At 52.4% G+C, this 20,775-nt stretch overlaps 1 protein-coding gene across 2 annotated transcripts in view; it reads right to left on the bottom strand.

The window, feature by feature from the left end:
• The window catches only part of LRSAM1 (leucine rich repeat and sterile alpha motif containing 1), a 36,439-nt gene that overhangs the window by 5,387 nt on the left and 10,277 nt on the right, over positions 1-20,775 (bottom strand). Inside the window, exons 10-24 of one of the 2 annotated variants that reach the window (XM_080667190.1) lie at positions 19,280-19,370; positions 17,279-17,409; positions 16,129-16,158; positions 15,636-15,758; positions 15,244-15,383; positions 14,361-14,405; positions 11,010-11,080; positions 9,721-9,820; positions 7,739-7,826; positions 7,233-7,307; positions 5,828-5,908; positions 4,219-4,314; positions 2,246-2,344; positions 962-1,093; positions 650-731 (exon numbers count right to left, since the gene is read on the bottom strand). In XM_080667190.1, coding sequence (XP_080523316.1) covers positions 650-731; positions 962-1,093; positions 2,246-2,344; positions 4,219-4,314; positions 5,828-5,908; positions 7,233-7,307; positions 7,739-7,826; positions 9,721-9,820; positions 11,010-11,080; positions 14,361-14,405; positions 15,244-15,383; positions 15,636-15,758; positions 16,129-16,158; positions 17,279-17,409; positions 19,280-19,370 — 1,384 coding nt within the window. The remainder of the gene's footprint in view (positions 1-649; positions 732-961; positions 1,094-2,245; positions 2,345-4,218; positions 4,315-5,827; positions 5,909-7,232; positions 7,308-7,738; positions 7,827-9,720; positions 9,821-11,009; positions 11,081-14,360; positions 14,406-15,243; positions 15,384-15,635; positions 15,759-16,128; positions 16,159-17,278; positions 17,410-19,279; positions 19,371-20,775) is intronic. The other variant, XM_080667191.1, reaches the window with a different exon arrangement.

Genomic DNA, 20,775 nt, shown 5'->3' with positions numbered 1-20,775 from the left:
CTGGCACCTGCATCATGCTCGGCACACAGGAGACCCGGTTTCCACGCCTGCCCCTACTCCCCCTCGGTACCCGCTCTCTCCTGGCCTCCGACGGGTGGAGTGCCTTTATGCCCTGCACTTACCCTCGCACCCCGTCACAAACACCCTCAGACACCCAGCCACAGTGCTGGGCCCTGGATACAGCTGGTTTCTCCCTCGGTTCCAAGGACCCAGGTGTGTGGTTCCCAGTGTCTGTAGGGTGGGTTTAGGGAAGGTCACGGGACAGGGAGTCGAGGGCCCTGAAATGCTGCAAGGAAACTCCCATTTTTGTGCCTGTTTTTCTCATTTGTATATCCCAGCCGTGGGCAAACTACGGCCCGCGGAGCCGAAAGAGTGGAGGGTTCTCTTGCTCTCCCCTCCGCTCCTTTACTTTGAATTTATATTAGTTCACACAAACACTCCATCCATGCTTTTGTTCCGGCCCTCTGGTCCAGTTTAAGAACCCATTGTGGCCCTCGAGTCAAAAAGTTTGCCCACCCCTGGATCCTGTTCCTTTAGGAAGGAACCTTAAGGACTGGCAGGGGCCAGATCCAGCCTTTAGGGCTCAACCTGAAAAGTAAAGAGATGACGGCCCCCCACCACAGTCCACACGCAAGCTTGGTGTCGGTACCTGGCTGGATCCTGGCCGCATCCAGCAGCTCCCGGGCCCTCCGCAGGATCTCGTGTTGCAGGCCAGCTTCTGAGACTCCCACCTGCGGAGTCCAAGGAGAGCAGACTGTGGCCTGGGCTGGGCCGGAGCCGGCCACGCAGCACAGAGCCACGGGGGCCGCCTCACTCCTGGCTGCTGGCACCTTCAGCAAGGGCGCCCTGGGACATTGCTAATAGCAGACCTCACCAAGAACTGCAAGAAGAGCAAGCGACCCTTGGCCAGGTTGGGCCAGTGGCCCAGCGCTGCACTAACCTCCCCCGAGAGGCTGCCCACCTTGGCCAGGTCCCCAGGGCTCATCCGGCTCAGCATGTCCAGCGAGATGCGGTGATGGGCAAAGATGGGCAGGTAGTGCTCAGCGGACAGCTCCACCAGCAGGGCCGCCAGTGGGCGCTCCATGCCCTCTTCCTGCACAGGCAGAGGCGCGGGCACCGTGAACGGGAAGAAAAGCAAGAAGCCGTTATTTACAACAGCAAACAAAGGGTGTGAATATATATAACCGAAGTGTAAAATGTATTCTTGGAACTTTTCCTACAAAAATGTATGTGTAAGCACATAGAGATAGATGTACAGGAAGTCACTGTCGCTCTATCTGTGAACTTGAAAACAGTAAGCAACTTAAGTACCATTGGGCGGGGACTGCTTAAATAAACGAGGGCCATCCATATCCAGGGGTCCTCAAACTTTTTATTTTTATTTATTTATTTATTTTTTTAAATATATTTTATTGACATTTTACAGAGAGGAAGGGAGAGGGATAGAGAGCTAGAAACATCGATGAGAAAGAAACATCGATCAGCTGCCTCCTGCACACCCCCTACTGGGGATGTGCCCGCAACCACGGTACATGCCCCTGACCGGAATCGAACCTGGGACCCTTGAGTCCGCAGGCCGATGCTCCATCCACTGAGCCAAACCGGTTTTGGCAGTCCTCAAACTTTTTAAACAGGGGGCCAGTTCACTGTCCCTCAGACGGTTGGAGGGCCGGACTATAGTTAAAAAAAAACAACTATGAACAAATTCCTATGCGCACTGCGGGCCCGGGACGAGTCGGCCTCTAAGCAGGACAGGCAGCGGCACCCAGCGGGCTGGATAAATGTCCTTGGCGGGCCGCATATGGCCCGCGGGCCGTAGTTTGAGGACCCCTGTCACGGTATGCAGCTGTCGGGAAACAATGCGGACTCTACATGTCCAGGCCTGGACAGCTGCCCATCACTACTAAGAGGAAAAAGAAGCTGCCAAACAGTATGTATAGAAAGACTCCATTTTTATTTAACATAAAAAAAAAAGTGTTTTTTTGGGGGGGAGGGAGGAGATAGAGACAGGGAGAGAGGACCACATCCGGCTTGTCCACGCAGGTGCCCAGCAACAGCACTGTTGCCACCTGTGTTGGCATGCACAGGTGCCAGCAGCTGTCTGCTCCTCACCGGAATGAACCCTCCCTCTCACTTCTGTGCCCCGGGGTCTAGCCACCAGAAGCACGAACGGAATGAAGCCGGAAAGGTCAAGCAGCAGCGTATCCCCGAGGCTCCCGGTGCGGGCGGTGCCACCAGGCCTTACCTGCAGCTTCAAGGACAAGGGTTTCTGGTTCAATAGCCGTTGATACTGAATCAGCCAGTAATTTTCCTGCTTGGTTTCACTTTTGGCTTCTAACTCCGTCTGCCAGAACGAAGTTGATGCTGTTAGTTACAAATCGGTAAGTAAAAACAATGACGACGATGATGACTGAACTGTGCTCCTCTGAGCGCGTGGACGGCACGTGGTGTCTTACAGTCCCTGTCCACTATCATCACAGCACGTGAACTACAGACAGGAAGGGCAGGGAGCATCACTACCCCCAGTTTACCACCGAGAAGGGTCTCCCACACACCTGGGCTGCTGGCACCTGGCACTCGCTTGTGCACCGCTAGTCTGGGAGGGGCACTTTCTCATCTGCTTGTGGGAATGGCAAAGCGCCAGGCAGCCACCTCCTTCTCCCAGAGCTCGGGCTGGTCCCCGGTGCCAGGAAGGGAGGGAAACAGGAGTCCAAGGACACCTTCCGCTTCTGGAGTGGCCTTCGCGGTCTGACAAAGCTGGAGACTCGTAAACATGCTATTGGGACGATTCCTTCCTCCTGTCATCCAGCAAATATTCCCTGACAGCCGCCTGGGCCTTTAAGGAGCAGTGACAAATGGCACTGAGTGGCAGCTGCCTTTCAGAGCGCTACGTGCGACTATGCTGTGCACGAGACGTCCTTTTACTAATTCTCACAGCTAAAATGGGCTGCACTTCACAAATGAGGAAGCCGAGCGTCAGAGTGATTAGCAGCCCAAGGTCGAGGCACTGCCCAGTGTCAGGGCCACGATCCAGAACTGGATCTGTCCTGCTCTGGGGCCTGGGTCTGAGCAGTGGAGCCGGCCCATCCAGGACACGGGGGTCTGATGTGACATAGGAGCAGGGTTTCCACACAGGCACCTCCTCGGTTCCCCTAGGGACCTGAGTGCCTTTTGGTGGTCACTCCGGGGCCTTGCCTAGCTGGCTCCCCTCTCCTGGCCTGGGCTGTGGACGTACCTCTCTTCTGGAACCTATGGCCCTGAACTTCTGTTCTGCTGAGGTGCTGCTCCCTCCCCTAGTGAGTCCCTAGACGCCCCTCGAGGGCAGGAACCCAGGGCCAAGTATATGGCTGCTCCTGCACCATGCCCACATTACTACAATTTGTACACAATGCAGCTGGGCATCTGGAGGGAAGGCACCTTCTGATTGGCACAAGCATGGCACTGGGGCTTGCGCAGGGCTCGGAAATTTCGGAGCTGGTCTCAGTCTCCTCTGTACCCTGCACAGGGCCTGCTCTTGGAGCTCAGAGGGTGCCTGGAGCAGTACTGACACCAGGGGAGTGCCTCAGTCCTCCAGCCCCAGCTGGTGGGCTGGCCTCTGTCCTCACCACTCACGTGCACTTGGGATCTGGAGGACGCGACCTGGCTGCTACCTAAATGCGACCTGGACTGCTACTCAGTCCTAATGACGTGCCAGAGTGAAACCCACGTGGGAACAGGGGACAACTGGGTAATTCCTGTCAAAGGCTTATTAAAGGCCTGCCCTGGACACAGCTAGTCCTCTCCTGGGCTCAGCTGTTCTCAAATACTTAGCTGCAAAGACTGTCAGAGAGCACTGCTTATGAAAGTAAAGAACGGGAAGCAATCTAAATGCTCAACAGGCCAAATGATGGCCCATCCAAACGCAGCCACGAAAAGCATGCAGAGGAGCATTTCAGTGACACGGGAAGAACGGGTGAGAACGAGCGGGTCGCCCAGGGTTCTGCACTGTTTTACGTTTAAGCACGTGCACACACAGCCATAAAGAGGCATCACAACGTTTGAAAAATGTACATCAAACTGTTAGCAACAGACAACTCTCAGAAGTGAGATTCTTTTCCTTTGCACTTCCGTTTTTTCTACGACGAACAAGATTTGAATGACAGAAATGTTTCTAAGAATGGCAAGCGTGTGGAGGGCAAGCAAACCCGTGTTCGGTGCTGACGCGGAAGCCCAACGCACCAGGATTGCCCGGAGCTCCTCCTCGCGCTGCGTCTTCTCTTTGAGCAGCTGCTGGAGCAGGGAGCTGAGGGCCCAGCGCTGCTCTGAGATCATCTCCTGCAACACAAGACCACACCCAGTGCCGCTGGAAGCTCCCAGCAGCCCTGGCGCCACAAGTCCCAGGGCACAGTGGCGGGATCCCCCTCACTAAGTTCTCAGCTGCCAGCCGGGGGCTCATGGAGGGCTGACTCAGTTCAAGTCTCTGCCCACGATCTCAGGCTGAGAATTACAGGGCAGAGCCGAGGGGCCCCTCTGCCGGCATCCCCTCCCCACCCACTCCTCAGCCTGCACCTCCCTCCCCTGTGGGGCTAAGGCCAGGCATGGAATCTCGTGACTGATGTCGGTGGAGTGGCAAGAAACAGCAAACAAAGGAAATGACAAGCCGTGGGTACCTGACCTCCTCTCACTGACCCCACAGCACGTGGGGGAGGTGTGTGGCAGGGAGGGCCGTGTCACCCCGTCACCCCAAGTCTGGAAGGCTCTACAGGGATGGATGTGCATGCAAACTGGAGCAGAGCCCTTGCGTGTGTCCGGGTTCCACTCATCTCTTTCCTTGGATATCCCATGGAGACCCCAACAATGGGAGCCCGCAAGCTCTGACGGGCATGAGACAAGGGCACCTGCTGGGAGCTCAGCCCCTCCTCTCTGAACACCCTTCCAGCTCACACTGCACTTTCCCTTTGCAGCTCACCCTCTCTCGTGGCCCTGACACAGGCTGGGCCGGAAGATTACTTCCCTTGTACGGAGGGGAGAAATGGAGGCCCAGGGAGGGGAAGTGACCTGCCTGAGGTCACACAGCACATCCGTGGCAGACCTCAGACCAGGACTCCAGACCCTGCTGTTCTTTCCCTGCACGGAGAAGCCCATGAGACAACCTCAGACGGCCCCCGAGAACAGATGGCTCTGCTCAAGGCCTGGGATGGGGCACACGTCCTCACACACCACTGACACACCCCGCTGTGGACCACCAGACAGGCTGAGGTGCAGAGAAGGGAAAGGGCCGCCCCTCTCCCTCCCACCCAGGTCACACAGCGGGGATGCGCTGGACAGAGCCCAGGTCCCAGCCTTGCAGTCCAGACGCCGCTGGCCAGTCCCTGCGGCCCCTTCTCTGTGAGGACAGCAGGCTGAGGTCGCAGAGAAGCTGCCTGCAGGGAGCGACGCAGCAACGGCTGGGCCCTCTCCTCCGGACATCCCTGCGACACCAAGAAAGCTCCTTCCCCAGAGGATGTCAGCCCGTGAGTCGAACCAGCGCCCCAGAAGCATGGCTTAAAGAGACAGGGAGCTCAGCAGCAACCCCGCTCCAAAACAAAGAAAACGTGGAGATGGAGATGTCACCTGGGTGAGCCTTGGCAATGAAACCCTCCTTCCTCTGACCCTCCTGCCTGGCAACAGGCTGACCCGACCCCTAGGCTTGGCCTGTGCTCCTATAAGCCTTCCGGGATTGGGGCACCCTCCAAGGTCACAGCCACGGAGGAGACCTGTCCGGCTTGCTGGAGAAGCGGTGGGGCACCAGGTGGAGATTTCACGGGGCGCAGGGGAGGGACCGGGCAGGCCAGGGAGCCCTACATACCTGTAGTGCCTCTGTGTCCAGGGATTTCCTCTTTAACTCCAGCTGTGTCAGCTGCAATAACTCAGTTTCTATTAACTTAATCTAAACAGAAGATGAGACAGGGTTTTTTTTATTTACATTAATCATAGTTCAATTCTGTGCCACTGCTTTCTGATGGCCAAGTAGGGTCTGAGGATCTTTTCTGGGCATCTCTAGAATGAAGGGGCCCTGAGTGCTTTGGGCAGGGGTGTGGACATGCCTGCCTGGTCAATACTGTTGACCAATTCTCTTGCTTCCTCTGCAGAGCTGTCCCAGACAGGAGCAGAGGGTCATGGAAGTGACTGAATAATAATAATAGGAGTATTAGATGATATTTATTGAGGATTCTGCATGCGAGGCCTGTGCTGGGCACTTTATATGTATCCGTTTGTCAATTCTCCTCTGGCTATTCGGAGGTTATTATTGCCTCCATTTTACAGACAAGGAAACTGAGGCTCAGAGAGGTTAAGTAACTTGCCTAACGACACAGAGCAGGTACGTGAGCGAGCCCTTTCCCTGGATGTGCCCTCTCAGGGTCTAAAGGGGAACAGCTGGCCTGGTGGGTCAAAACCACTCACAGTGAGAATATCTAGGGGTCACTGCACACCCCAGGGTGTGACTGGGGACTTTTAACCCTGGGGGTCAGACCCCACAGCCTGTGCCTCTGACCCTATGACCCTTGTCCCTAAGTTCCTAGGTCCCCACCAACCCCTGGTCAGAGGAATGAGCTTCATGTCCGGCTATGTGGGATTGAAATTAAAGAGGGAAATAAAAAGGTAAGAGCTGGTTTTGGCCAAAAAAGAAAAGAATAAAAAGAAAAAAAAACATGCAAAATGTGAAATTCAAAGAGTGTTGAGTGCGATGCGATGAGCGTTCCCACAGCCTGAAAGTTCACTTCATCTCCAGCCCACAGAGCGCACCTCACCCTCAGGAAGCCCGGAGCCAGAGGGCCCGGAGCCCACAGCGGGGGGCCTGCCCAAAGCCGGCCTGAGGTCAGCCTTGGCCCTCTCTTCCAGGCCCAGCTGACGTTAGGCCCTCCCTGCTCCCTCAGGTGGGAAATCCAATCTGGCCCCGTTCAGAGCTGATGGGGACACTGGGGCTTAAGCTGGCTGCCTGCGGAGTGCTCAGCACAGAGGCTGCCCCTGCAGTCAAGGCCGCAGGCTGCCCTTCCCCTCAGCCCTGGGCACCCACAGTGCTGCCTCGGGCACCTCCCAACAGCCCCTGACCGAGGTTCTGGGAGGAAAGGGAGCTTCTGCGGAAGGCCTCTTGCTGAGCTGCCTGTGAAGGAGCCAGGATTCAACCTTCACTGTGGCCTGTCCAGCCACCTCTGCCTGTCTCTGAAGGCTGACAAGACAGGTCTAGAAGGGGGTCCACGACCCCCACTCACCTGGTTCCTGATCTGCCGATGCATCAGGTCTTTCTTCACCTGGAGAGCCTCAAATGCAGCCTTCTGCATGGCGCTCTGCAACGAGACAGGCTGCTGAGCGGGGCCTGCCTTGCTTCCCAGTGGGCAGCAGACCATAGTCGAGCGGACGGTGCAGCGGGCTCGGAGGTGAGCCCAGGTCCTGCAGCGCTCTGTGGACTCCCCCTCGGTGGTGTGACTGCAGAGTGGCTACCACCCCCCACTCCCTGCCCTTTCAGTCCTCATGATGGAGCCCCCACAGCACAGCACAGGGAGTGGGTGCCAACCAGGGAAAGGGGGTGCTCCTCTGGATTTCAGTGACTGGATCACCACCCAGAGGCCTCTCCCTGCCCCTCTCTTCCTGATGGTTTGTAGTAAATGAACTAAGCATGTGGGGTCTCACACGCTATCTGGGACAGGGCTCCATGCAGAGTTCTGCCCCAGCGTGCCCTTCATGCGCCCCCGCCCTTATGTCCTGGGCAAGGGCTTACCTCCTGCAGGATCTGGCTGATGGCTTTGTTCTGATCCATCTGCTGCCATGACAGAATTTGCTGGAACCGCTCATCCATTTCAGCCATGCTGCCACAAAGACAGCACATTCATTTACTCTCTCAACATTTTCTGAGCACCTACTATGTGCCAGGCACCTTGGAGGAGATCAAGATAAACCATTTATTCATTCAACAGGACTTACGGAGCGCCTGCTGGGGGTCAGGCTGGGCAGACACAGTTTGTCTGAGTCCCATGGCCTGGAAGGAGGTGTCAGAGTCTGTGTCTGGGAGCGGGGAGACACCCACCCCTCGACCGGAATACCGCCTCCCAGGTGAGCCGCTCAGGCCCCGAGGAAGCTGTCCTTCCTCCACACTAGCATCTGCACTCCCCACCCCGGCGTTTCTCGCCCTGGCAGTGGGTCTGCTCTCAGCTCCTAGAACAAGTCTAGTGATTATGGCACAAAAATCCAAACGTGCAACCTCATGTATGTCTATATTTGGGTATGTCTTGGCTTTGAGTTTGTTTGTTCATAACAATAATTGTTATTTATTGAACCCTATGTGGCATACGTTATGCTCATTAAAGGCTCCAGCCATGTAGGGGAAGGTACTGCTTTATCCCCATTTTTCTGATATGAAAATTGGGACTCAGAAAGGAAAAGCAACGTGCCCAAGACATCACAGTTACTAACAGAAGTGCCGTGCTCCTAAGCACAATGTCATACACCAGGAAAGAGGGCGGGAGTCCGCACCTGAGGACGGACTCTGCGCCCCCTGGATGGGAGGAGAGGCACAGGGCAGCCAGGGCTACTTCCTGTCCCTGTCTGGGGCTCCTGAGCATCGACTGGGCTTTTCTCACCTGGCTCTGCCAAACACCTGTGGCTCCCCCAACAGACACACCCACGGAGCCACGGGGAACTTGGAGAGTCAGACCCAGAGTGGCTATCAGCATCGAAGGCAACCCCATCACCGTCCCCCCTGTGCACCCTGCCCCCGACCTCTGCGGATCCTTGGTGATGATGAGTGCACCACCGCCAGGAGCACCCCCCACTCTGCCTGGGTTTGAATCCTGGCTCTGCCAGCTGCTAGCTGTTTCCTTGGGTGTGTCACATGGCATCCTTGAGCCCAAGCTGAGATTGTAAAGTGGGGCTAGTAATAGTAGAGTCCCTTGGACATCCCATAAGCTAATGCATGTCATGTGGCCGAGAGCCTGGCACACAGGAAGGCGTGAGACGTGCTGGTGATTACAGGCACCTCAGAGATAGTGTAGGTTTGCTTGCAGACCACCACAATAAAGGAAATGCTGCAATGAAATGAGTCACAAGAACTTTGGGTTTTGCCAAAACCGGTTTGGCACAGTGGATAGAGCGTCGGCCTGTGGACTGAAGGGTCCCGGGTTCGATTCCGGTCAGGGGCATGTACCTTGGTTGTGGGCACATCCCCAGTAGGAGGTGTGCAGGAGGCAGCTGATCGATGTTTCTCTCTCATCAATGTTTCTAACTCTCTATCCCTCTCCCTTCCTCTCTGTAAAAAATCAATAAAATATATTTAAAAAAAAAAAAAAAAAAGAACTTTGGGTTTCCCAGTGCATATATATGAGTTATGTTTACATAACTGTGATCTATGAAGTGTATAATAGCACTATGTCTCAAAAAACAATGTACATATTTGAATTAAAACATTCTTTCTTGCTAAAACATGCTAACCGTCTGAGCCTTTAGGAAAAATGGTGCCAACAGACTTGCTGGAGGCATGGTTGCCACAAACCTTTAATTTGTGAAACACACAGTATCTGTGAAGTACAACGAAATGAGGTATTGTCACTTTATCACATGGCATGAAGTCCAGCTAGAAAAGTCATGGACCAGCCACCACCTGACTCCGATAGCATGGCCGAGGCTGGGGTGGCCGGGCAGGGGACTCCCTGGGCCCAGAGCCTGCTCCCCCAAATCCCTTCCTCTGGACGCCTCTCCTTACCTTACCTGGAACAGGCCTGCTGGACTAAGTTCTGCCTCTGAGACTCGTAGGTCATCTGGAGGAAGCGGTTCTTACAGCTCTCGGTCAGCATCTGCTGCATGGCGGCTGAGAGACAGGGGACGGGCTGAGGAAGGGGCAGCCGCCTGGGGCGGCCTCGGAGGGTTCACCTACTCACCCACCTGATGGTCACCCTTCAAAGAAATCGTATTTTTAAACCATAAAAGTAACTTAAGTTTGCAAGATTGACTAATTGTAAAACACTGAACAATACACACAGAATCTCCCATCCTTTGTCACCCAGAAATATTATGACCTTTGATACGTACTCTTCCAGTGAAATGTAAATGCATATTTGTAGATTTTTAAAAATGAAAATTGAAACACTGAAAGCAGAGACTTGAATGGATAGGTGTGCAGCCACATTCATAGCAGCATTATTCACAATAGCCAACATTAGGTGGAAACAACCCCAATGCCCACTGGCGGATGAACAGATTAACCAAATGTGGTAGATCCATACAGTATTATTCAGCCTTAAAAAGGAAGGAAATCCAGAGGGAAGCTGTGACATGAATGAACCTTGAGAACACGCTAAGTGAAAGAAGCCAGTCAACAAAAAGACAATACTATGATCCCACTTATATGAAGCACCTAGAGCAGTGGTCGGCAAACTCCTTAGTCAACAGAGCCAAATATCAACAGGACAACGATTGAAATTTCTTCTGAGAGCCAAATTTTTTAAACTTAAACTTCTTCTAACGTCACTTCTTCAAAATAGACTTGCCCAGGCTGTGGTATTTTGTGGAAGAGCCACACTCAAGGGGCCAAAGAGCCACATGTGGCTCGCGAGCCGCAGTTTGCTGACCACGGACCTAGAGTAATCAGAGTCATAGAGAAGAGAGCAGGATGGTGGGTGCCGGGGGCTAGGGGAGGGGAAATGGTGAGTTGTTATTGAATGGGTACAGAGTTTCAGTCTTGCAAGATGAAGAGTTCTGGAGATGGGGATGGTAATGGCAGCAATCGAATGTACTTAATACTACAGAGCTATACAATTAAAAGTGGTTCAAATGGTAACTTTTACGTTGTATATATTTTACCACAAAAAAATTAAAATGTTATCACACTAAATATAACAGATAGCGTGTGAGTATTTAGTGTGGTATTACTTCTCATGAATACTTCCCCTCTCAGCACCCTGTCTAGGTGACCAATAGACAGGGCTGTCTACCCCTGTCCCCCCAAACAGCCCGGCTCCGTTCCCAGGACCCCTCCCACTCCCCACCCTGAGACTCACAGGCAATCTCACGTCTTCGCAGGTTCTCTGTCTCCTCCTGGGTTATGGACATCAACTGTTCCATTCTTATTCTGGAAAAACAATCCACCCATTCATTCAGCAAACATCACATTTCTAAGAGGAAATCCCATCAGAAGAACAGCACCTCCTCCAGGAAGTCCTCCTCGATGTGCCAACCTACGTGTGCTCTGCTGCATCTCACCCCTCTCCCCTGGGGCCCTGTTTATCTTCAGCTTCACAGTTAGAGTTTCTTGTATAAAAAGGTGAACATTCCCTTAGAAAAGTAGGCAAAGGACACAAACAGCCATTTCACTGATGCTTGAATACAAGTGACCAATAAGCACATGGGAAGATGCTTAACATCACTGGTAACTAAAGAAGTAAAATCTTTTCTTTTTTTTAATTTCTTTATTGATTAAGGTATTACATATGTGTCCTTATTCCCCCATTCCCCCCACCTCCCATTCATGCCCCCACCCCCCTGTTGTCTGTGTCTATTGATTAGGCTTATATGCATGCATATAAGTCCTTTGGTTGATCTCTCCCCTTTACCCCCACTGTCCCCTACCTTCCCTGAGGTTTGACGTTCTGATTGATGTTTCTCTGTCTCTGGATCTATTTTTTGTTCATCAGTTTATGTTGTTCATTATATTCCACAAATGAGTGAGATCATGTGATATTTATCTTTCTCTGAGAAGTAAAATCTTTTCAACTAGCAGACCGGTTGGGATTAGGGAAACTGATAACCATAGGTGATGGCAATGAAGGTGGCGAAATGGGCACTTTCACAGACGGGTGAGAAGGGTATAAACTTGGCAGAATGTTTTCTGAAAGGCAATTTGGCAATACCTATCCAATGTCCTTTGAATATTTCCTTCAAAAATATTCACATAAATGCATATAGGGATACTTAGGAGATATTCACTGTAACAGTATTTGTAATTATGAAAAACCAGAAACAAATTCCCATGAACAGAGGGCTAATTAAATAAATTATGTTATAATCATATAGTGGACTACCCTATGGTTATTACAATATGGTTGTTGGCATGGAAATACATCCATGAGACAATAAATGAAAATTAAAGTGTCGAATGCAAACTGTAATGAAAAAATAAAAAGTAAATGAAAATATAAGAGGTAATTACATGCATGTATGTGCATGCTGCAAGTGTGTGCATTCCCCCCCACCACACACACACACGCTAAACGGGTTAGAGTGGCTTGCAGGGATAATCCGTCATGTTTCTGCAAGTCCTACATCACTGAAGAAGCTTGTATCATCTGAGCCCCTCTGCCCTGCCCAGGACCACAGGCTGCTCAGCGAAGCAGCACTGTGCACTGCTGGACCCCGGGCCCTGCAGTGAGAGTGTGTGCCAAGTAAACGATGCCACCCCCACAGCTAAGCTTGGCCTTGACCACTCCCGGCTCCCGCAAGCACCACAGCTTCAGTGGGTGGGGTGACGGGGCTGCCGTGCCACGGGGAAGGGGCACCCTACAGAGGTCTTCCCCAGGGTGGGCGAAGGACAGCAGCAAAGTTCACGCTCCTATTTTGGGGCCTCAGAGGACCAGGAGGGATCCCATTACACCTGGAGAAGGGGAGGAGGTTGCCCCTCCGGCTGTCACCTTTCCTCATTACTATAGGGGTGTACCGCAGTGCAGTAAATTTGGAACATACTGGAAACACAAAGAAAAAGAAAATATCACTGCCTCTAATTCCCACCTCTTAAAAATGTTCAGTGTAAACCACTGGGGGTGGGTTTTTTTGCTTTCTGAGCGAAACACATAGAGTGCCTTCAAGAAATGATAGGAAAAAAAAGATAAAAATATGAACAATAAAATGGCAATAAATACATATCAATAATTGAATCTAAAAAACAAAATAAACAAGCAGAACAGAAATGGACTCTAGATACAACGAGCATTTTGATGACTGCCAGATAGGTGCCAGGCTGGGAGGATGGGTGAAAAGGGGAAGGGGTTAAGAAGTGCAAATTGGTTACCGAATAGTCATGGGGATGTAAAATATAGCACAGGCGATACAGTCAATAACACTGTAATAACTGCGGATGGTGCCAGATGGGTGTGAGATTTATACAGATGATCACTTAGTAAGTTACGTAATGTCTAATCATTGGGGTGTACACCTGAAACTAATATAAAAATGTATGTCAGCCAAGCTGGGGTGGCTCAATAGTTGAGCGCTGACCTATGAACCAGGAAGTCATGGTTCGATTCCTGGTCAGGGCACATACCTGGGTTGCAGGCTCGATCCCTAGTAGGGGGTGTGCAGGAGGCAGCCGATCAATGATTCTCTCTCATCATTGATGTTTCTCTCTCTCTCTTTCCCTTCCTCTCTGAAATCAATAAAAATATATTCTTAAAAATATGTCAACTGTAATTGAAAAATTAAAAATTATTTTAAAAATTATAGACTGTAGACCCTACTTTTCCACTTAGCAATATACTGTATTTCTTTTACTAAGGAATATTCTTCTACAGGATATTAAATAGCTACAGATTAGTCTTTTGTACATAATTCATGTAACCAAAATCTTTTCCCCCTCAGAAATGTAGATCTCTGGTAATTTTTTTATACTAGGAATATAGTTGAACATAATATACTAGAGGCCTGGTGCACGAAATTCATGCACAGGTAGGGTCCCTAGTCCTCACCAGCAATCAGAGCCGATCTGTGGGATGACTGGTGGGGTGATTGGGGGGCCCCTGCTGGCACTAACCTTGGAGGTGACTGGCGGGGCGACTTAGGGATGGCGCCGCCCACTCACCAGCCAGCCCTGCCCTGCCACCACCACCAGTCGCCTCTCTCTGTGAGAGGCGACCGGCAGGGTGATCAGGGGGTGGCACCAGCCCGCTTGCCAGCCGCCAGCCCCGACACCCACCGCCGCCACCGGTCGTCTCCTTCTGTGGGGCGACTGGCAGGATAATAGGGGGGGCCCTTGCTGGCACCTGCCTTAGTTGGCCTAGGGCCTGGGGGCTGGAGGCAGCTTCTGCATTGAGCATCTGCCCCTGGTGGTCCGTGCACGTCATAGCAACCGGTCGTTCCACCATTCAGTTGATTTGCATATTAGGCTTTCATTATATAGGATACATTCTTATTCACATCTAAATTTTTGTCAGGAATGTGTTATAACAAACTTGCAGATAGTGATTCTTTTTCATAATGTTCCCTAATGAGCTGAATCTCCTTATAGCTTTAGGAAAACTCTCTGGCATAATCTTTGAGAATCATAAGACATTCTAACTCCAAAGCCAAAGCCACCCTCCCCTTCCCCGCCCCCCGCCCCAGAAGGAAGGCCCTGTTGAGAAAGCGCCAGAGCAGAAACTTACCTTTCATTTTCCAGTGACTTCAAAATCTCAGAACTTTTCTTTTGCCTGTAGAGAAACCCACGAAAGGTCCCTGAAGCCGTCACCAGCAGGCCTGATTCCCACATAACCACCCCCTCACCTCACCAGGGGTGCAGAGGAGGCTTAGTGACTGGGGGGCAGGGGGGCTCTTAGCCCCACCACTGAGGGAGGGCTGAGGTCTCGGGCCAGTTAACCACTGCAAGCCCCAGTTCCCCATCTGTGCCTCGGAAACAACATTAAAAAACAAAACAAAACCCTTCATGGCGTATTTGTAAGGAGTGAGTGAGGACATGTACAAAAGTGCGTGGCACTTAAGCAGCACTGGGCGGTGGTAGCTTTCCCGGACACCCTGGTGGGAGAGCACGTGCAGCGGCTGACCCAGGACGGCAGAGGAGCCCGTGGAGAGCAAAAGGAAGCCTGGGAGCGGCAGGAGATGTGGCGGAAACCTCTTTCTGGACTCTTCCCACAGGGTCCCTAAATGGACTTCCTGAGGTCTCTGTCCAGCCCTCTTTCTCCCAAGTCCGGTCAAGACCGGCGCTCAGCAGCTCCTCCTTGGGCAGGATGGGTTAAAGCAGAGCTCCCAACGGGGTGAATGTTGACCTCAGCACTAGAGGTTACATGGAGCCTGAAATATCGGAGATGTGATCTCAACTATCTTGTTAAAGCCTCATTTACAGATGGGCAACTGGGAGACGCGGGTCAGATCAGCCTCTTAAGTTGGTGCAGAACGCAGCACCAAGAATGGATGCCAGGGATGGGAACCTGGGAGAGGGGTGGAGCCTGTGAGGGAGAAGTGGACCCCTCTTTGTCTCCTCCAAGGGTTTCATGTGAGAGGTCTGGGGGTCTGGGAGGGTGGGAGCCCGACCTCTGATTGTCCTGCAGAAGCTTCTGGATCCGGTTGGAGATGTTCTGCTCCGTCTGCTTCAGCTGCTCCTGCAGCCGCTGACGCTCTGCATCGAGGTAGCGCCGGTGCTCACTGAGGCCCTGGTCCAGCCGGGACTGCTCCTGCGGCAGGGCAGGCCGAGGTCCTGAGCAGCTGGGACCCCTTCAGATGCCTTAGTGCAGTGAGGGGCCCCGAGTGGGGTTAGGGGAATGTCCCCATCCTGCCAGCCCTTTCTGCGCGACCTTGGACCAGGGTCCTCCCCTTGCTAGGCCTTGCACACAAGGAGGCTGGACCAGGTGCTGTAAAGGCCCCCCAGACCCTGGAGTATGGGAGTGGGCAAAGACAGAACCCAGCCCACGTGGCCGCTCACGAACCTCCCTGACGGACTGGAGGATCTCGTCCTTCTGACTGTGGCTCTGCTGAAGGAGCTGGGCGTGTTCGCGCTGCCCGAGCTCCAGGCGCCGCTCAAACTCCAGTTTCTCCAGCATCTTCTGTTCCTGCGAGAATGGAGATGCTGGTGACTGCTGGCCCAGGCTCTGCGGGCATTTAGGACATGGGAACCCACCCCGAAACTCCGAATAGTTTAGGCTGCGGGTAGTAATGCTGAGTAACCCCTCAGGGCCCCCCTGGACTAGAACAGGCTGTTTGCTGGCAGGGGCCAGTGGTTTGGAGCTTGAGCTCCAATTCTGAGCCTCAGTCTTCTCATCTGTCAAGTGGGGATACTCTACCACCTACCAAAGCTGTGAGGAAAGCACTGCCTTACCCTCTAATTTAGAGGCAGGAAGGACTTGTTTCCTCAAATCTTTCATAATTATTGAGATCTTTAATGAGAAGCAAAGTGACAGAGGGCAAAAGGCACTTTCTTACCTTCCTCTTCTCATAGTCTGAGAACCTATTCTGGGGGGAAAAATACAGTGGTCAGAGCAGGTGGGCAGTTTGACACCATTCAGACTCCCTGGCCCACCCCAGAGGATGCATCAGAGGGTGGGGTGGGTGAGGATGAGGGGTGGGTGGTTCTAGGGGACACTAAGGTTGAGAACCAGGGGCGTAGCACACCGTAGGAAGGTCTTCAAGACAGTTGTGGGATGCAACTCTGAGAAGGCCTGATGCTCAGAAAAGAAGACCAAGCCTGGGATACCTGAGCCCTTGGATGTCCGCACACACCGTGGCAGCACCCAGCTCTCGCCCACCGCACCCCCAAACACACAAGGTGCTGCATACACTCCTGCTGGAGTGTTCAAAGAGTGACTGCCCTGGGAACAATTCCAACGTCCATTAACAGAGGATTTCTTCAGTGAACTGTGGGGCAGCGATATCTCGGCTGCGATCTTCGTTTTATTTCAGTTTCTGGAACCGAACCCCCAGTCTCTCCGAGGGGCGTCTGTATCTGTATGTGGGCCTGTGACAGGGACCTGGGAGAGGCCCCTGCTGCTGGGGCTGACACGTGTGCCCGTCTGACTCCTTCACAAAACTGAGAGCGTGAAGGTGTCCTGTACGGTGAGTGGCACTGAGGCAAGAAGGATTTGCTGAGAGACAATAAACACTACAGACTTGGTCGCCACTCTCACGAAGCTCCATCAGCAGGACAGACAGACATGAAACAAACTCTCCCCAGGCAGTTCTTCATTTAACTGAGAGCTGCGGTAAGTGCTGCCAAGGAAACAGACGGGCGGGCCCTCTGAGAACACTGACGGGGCTGGCCTGCTTGTGGGGAGGGCTTCTCAGAGGCTGTGATGTCTCAACAGAGAACTGAAGGATCAGATTGAGTGAGCAGTGGAGGGTGAGTGGGGAGAGTTCCAGACAGAGGGAGCGGCAGAGCGGGGCACGGTGCGGCTGACGCTTGGTGAGCTGGTGAGGACAGGGGCTGTGGTTGGCCTCGTGAAAGCAATCTAACCAAGCACGTCGGTCTGATGGAGGCGAATTTTAGTTTGATGGAGGAGTCTATGGGCTGCACTCTGAGCATCCCCCCAATAACCAGGGCCCTCTTTCCAGGTGCCAGCGGGCAGGCGCACCTTACCTGCCACTCTACCTCCTCCCTGGAGAGTCTGTCCACGGGTCCGTCAGGGCTGTCCTGGGAGTTCTGGGCTCCATCTTGCTCCAGGACTGGCAGCAGGTACTGAGAAGGGGGGTAGTATTCCAGCCCTGACTCTGCAAGAGATGACACAGCTGACCAGGAGCGGGGAGGCAGCCCAGCTACCTGGAGCGGCCAGTGCCTGATGCCCTTGCCTTCTTCCTTCCTCCTCTGCATCCTGTCCCATCCCCACGTCAGGCTACTGCTCCTCTGCCCTTGATTGGGCCCTCACGTTGCTCACCAGTCCTAACGCCTGGCCCAGAATGTGGCCAGTGCTCAGTAACCTTCAGCTGGTACATTAACAGGACCACCACCTGCCTCTTTACATCCAAGGAGAAATAAGATGAAAAGGAAGCCTGAGATTAGGAGTTGAAGGCTGAGTTCAAAACCCAGCTGCACCCATGATTTCCTGTGTATGAGACCTTGGGCAAGACGCTTGCCTCCTCTGGCCCTGCAGTTTTCTACTGCATAATTTATCCGTTATTTGGTTGTTTGCCCTATTTTTGCTGATTTGTAGTTGCTCTTAAATATTACTAGAGGCCCGATGCACGAAATTCGTGCAAGAGTAGGCCTTCCTTCCCCCGGCTGCTTCCCTCGGGCACCGGGGACCGCTGGCAGGCACCCAGGACCCAGGCTTCCCTCACAGCCCCGGCTTCGTCCTGAAGGTTGTCCCGAAGGATGTCCGGTCTAATTAGCATATTACGCTTTTGTTATTATAGGTAGCTAATAACCTTGGGCCTATATGCTGCCACTATTTTCTTCCAGGTGGCAACTTTTCTTTTTAGCTTTGATGATGGTATCCTATCCTTTTGAGATAAAGTAGTTTTAGATTTCAATGTCGTCAAAGTTACCCTCCCCCCAGGGATATAAGTAGGCAGTTCACAAGAAATACTCAAACTGGGTGGTGCAGATACTCCTCACAGGAATGTAACCTCGGGTAACCTGTTCAGAGGGCAACGTGGAGCTCCTGTCCCCACCCTGTGCCAACCCCACTGGTGCCTGCCCTAGAGGAACCTCATGCAGTGCCAGAGAGGTGGGGGTTAGTGTTCCCGGGAGCGGAATACTGCAAATAACTTGCAAGGTCACAACAAGGGCTCCACCAGGTGAAATGCTCTACAATTTAAAATGAGGCAGAGGCTGGCCGGAGTGGCTCAGTGGTTGAGTATCAACCTATGAACCAGGAGGTCATGGTTCCATTTCCGATCAGGGCGTATGCCCGGGTGGTGGGCTCGATCCCAGCCTTCCCTCCATGGCCCTTCAACATGCACCTCTGTCTGCCAGGAACACCCTTCACTCTGGTCTAAGTCCTAATCATCCCTCAGGTTTCACTGAGGCCCCTAAACCGGACACCTGCCCATTGTACTCTCATAACCACAATATGTAATTACTAGAGGCCCGGTGCACAGATTCGTGGCCCGGTGCACAGGCCAGATCTGGCTCGAATATCATCTCTTTCATAGTGTTAACCCCATAGTGTTCATCTGGCCTGTGAGGACTGGGCTGAAACTGGGTCTCTGACATCCCCTGAGGGGTCCTGGATTGCGAGAGGGCACAGGCCAGGCCGAGGGACCCCACTGGTGCACAAATCCATGCACCGGGCCTCTAGTATGCATATAAGATCTTTGGTTAATCTCTCCCCACCCTCTCCCCTCCCTTCCTCCTTCTGAGATTCATCAGTCTGTTCCATGTTTCCATGCCTGTGGTTTCTGCTCCTGCATTGAGCGTCTGCCCCCTGGTGGTCAGTGCACGTCATAGCTACCAGTCCACCAGATGGCCGGTCACTTAGGCTTTTATGTATATAGATACTTCCTTGTGTGATGTTTGGCCTGTCTCTCCTGCCAGACTGACCTCCTTGGTTTCTGCCGCCTCCCCAACCTGGGCTGGCACAGGGCAGCTGCCAGGGGCACGGGTGCTCACTGAGTGGAGGAGGAGGCTGCCTGGCCTTACCTTTGCAGAGGAACTGCTGGATGGCCTCTGTGCCTGCGCCACACACCTCCGGCGGCGGGAAGACCATGGACGAGGCATCCAGGCTTAGAGTCTGCAGACACAAGGGAACCCTTTTTATATGTCGTTCACGTTACTGCTCAACACAATGAAAAACCACTGGGTGCAGTTATGAATACGTGCTCACTATCTCCTCTGCCTAGCAGGGAGAGCTCACCTGCCTCGTTCCATCTGTAGTCCCAGCTCCTAGAACAGTGACTAGCATGCAGTACACACTCAATTCATGTTTTTGGATAAATACATGAATGAGCAAAACAAAGAAAATTATAGGACAGCATAGAGAATAAGATTCTATTTTTGAAAAAAAAAAAAATACTCCTATAGTCTTAGATTAGTATATTTAAAGAAAAAAATGTGGAGCAGTATATATCAGCCTCCAAGTGGCCATGAGCCATGTGTGGCCACAAGCCATGTGCAGCCATTTATGTTTAAATTTTAATGGGTAAATTTTTTTAGCTGGCCGGTGTGACTCCGTGGGTCTATGAACCAGGAGGTCATGGTTCAATTCCTGGTCAGGGCACATGCTCAGGTTGCAGGCTTGATCCCCACTAGGGGGCATGCAGGAGGCAGCCGATCAATGAAAAACCACTGGGTGCAGTTGTTTTTCTCATCATTGATCTTTCTTTCTTTTTTTTTTTTTTTAATATATTTTATTGATATTTCACAGAGAGGAAGGGAGAGGGACAGAGAGCTAGAAACATCGATGAGAGAGAAACATCGATCAGCTGCCTCCTGCACACCCCCCACTGGGGATGTGCCCACAACCAAGGCACATGCCCTTGACCGGAATCGAACCCGGGACCCTTCAGTCCGCAGGCCGATGCTCTATCCACTGAGCCAAACCGGTTCCGGCATCATTGATCTTTCTATCTCTCGCCCTCTCCTTTCCTCTCTGAAATCAACTAAAAATATTTATTTTGGAAAAACATTTTTTTAAATTATGCCCTGACTGGGGATCAAACCCACAACCTTGGTGTATTGGGACAATGCTCTAACCAAATGAACTACTTGGCCAGGGCTAACTGATTAAAATTAAAGACAATTTCAAGCTCAGTTCCTCAGTTGCACAGCCACATGTTCAGTGCTCTATAGCCACAGGTGGCCAGCAGCTACTGTATTGGACAGCACAGACTATGGAACATTTCCGTCATCGGCAGGAGGAGCAGCGATTGGACAGCACTGAGTCACACAGCCCTGGTTTTAGACTCCAGCTCGCCGGGGGCCAGCTGTGTGTCCTGGAACGGGCCACATGACCTCCCTGGAGCCGAAGCTCCCTCAGACTTAAGAGGCACAATATCACCCCCCTGGCAGACTGTTAGATGGGTAATAGGAGATTACACGTGAAAAAGACTTTGGCCTCAACTAAGAATGGTTGCTGTTGTTGTTTCATCCTGAAAACAGGTTTGTCCAAGGTGCCACCAAGAAGCCCAAAGGTTTTT

The sequence above is a fragment of the Plecotus auritus genome (assembly GCF_963455305.1).
Source record: "Plecotus auritus genome assembly, chromosome: 5".
NCBI classification, from domain to species: domain Eukaryota; kingdom Metazoa; phylum Chordata; class Mammalia; order Chiroptera; family Vespertilionidae; genus Plecotus; species Plecotus auritus.
This window is presented reverse-complemented; position numbering and strand designations above follow the sequence as displayed.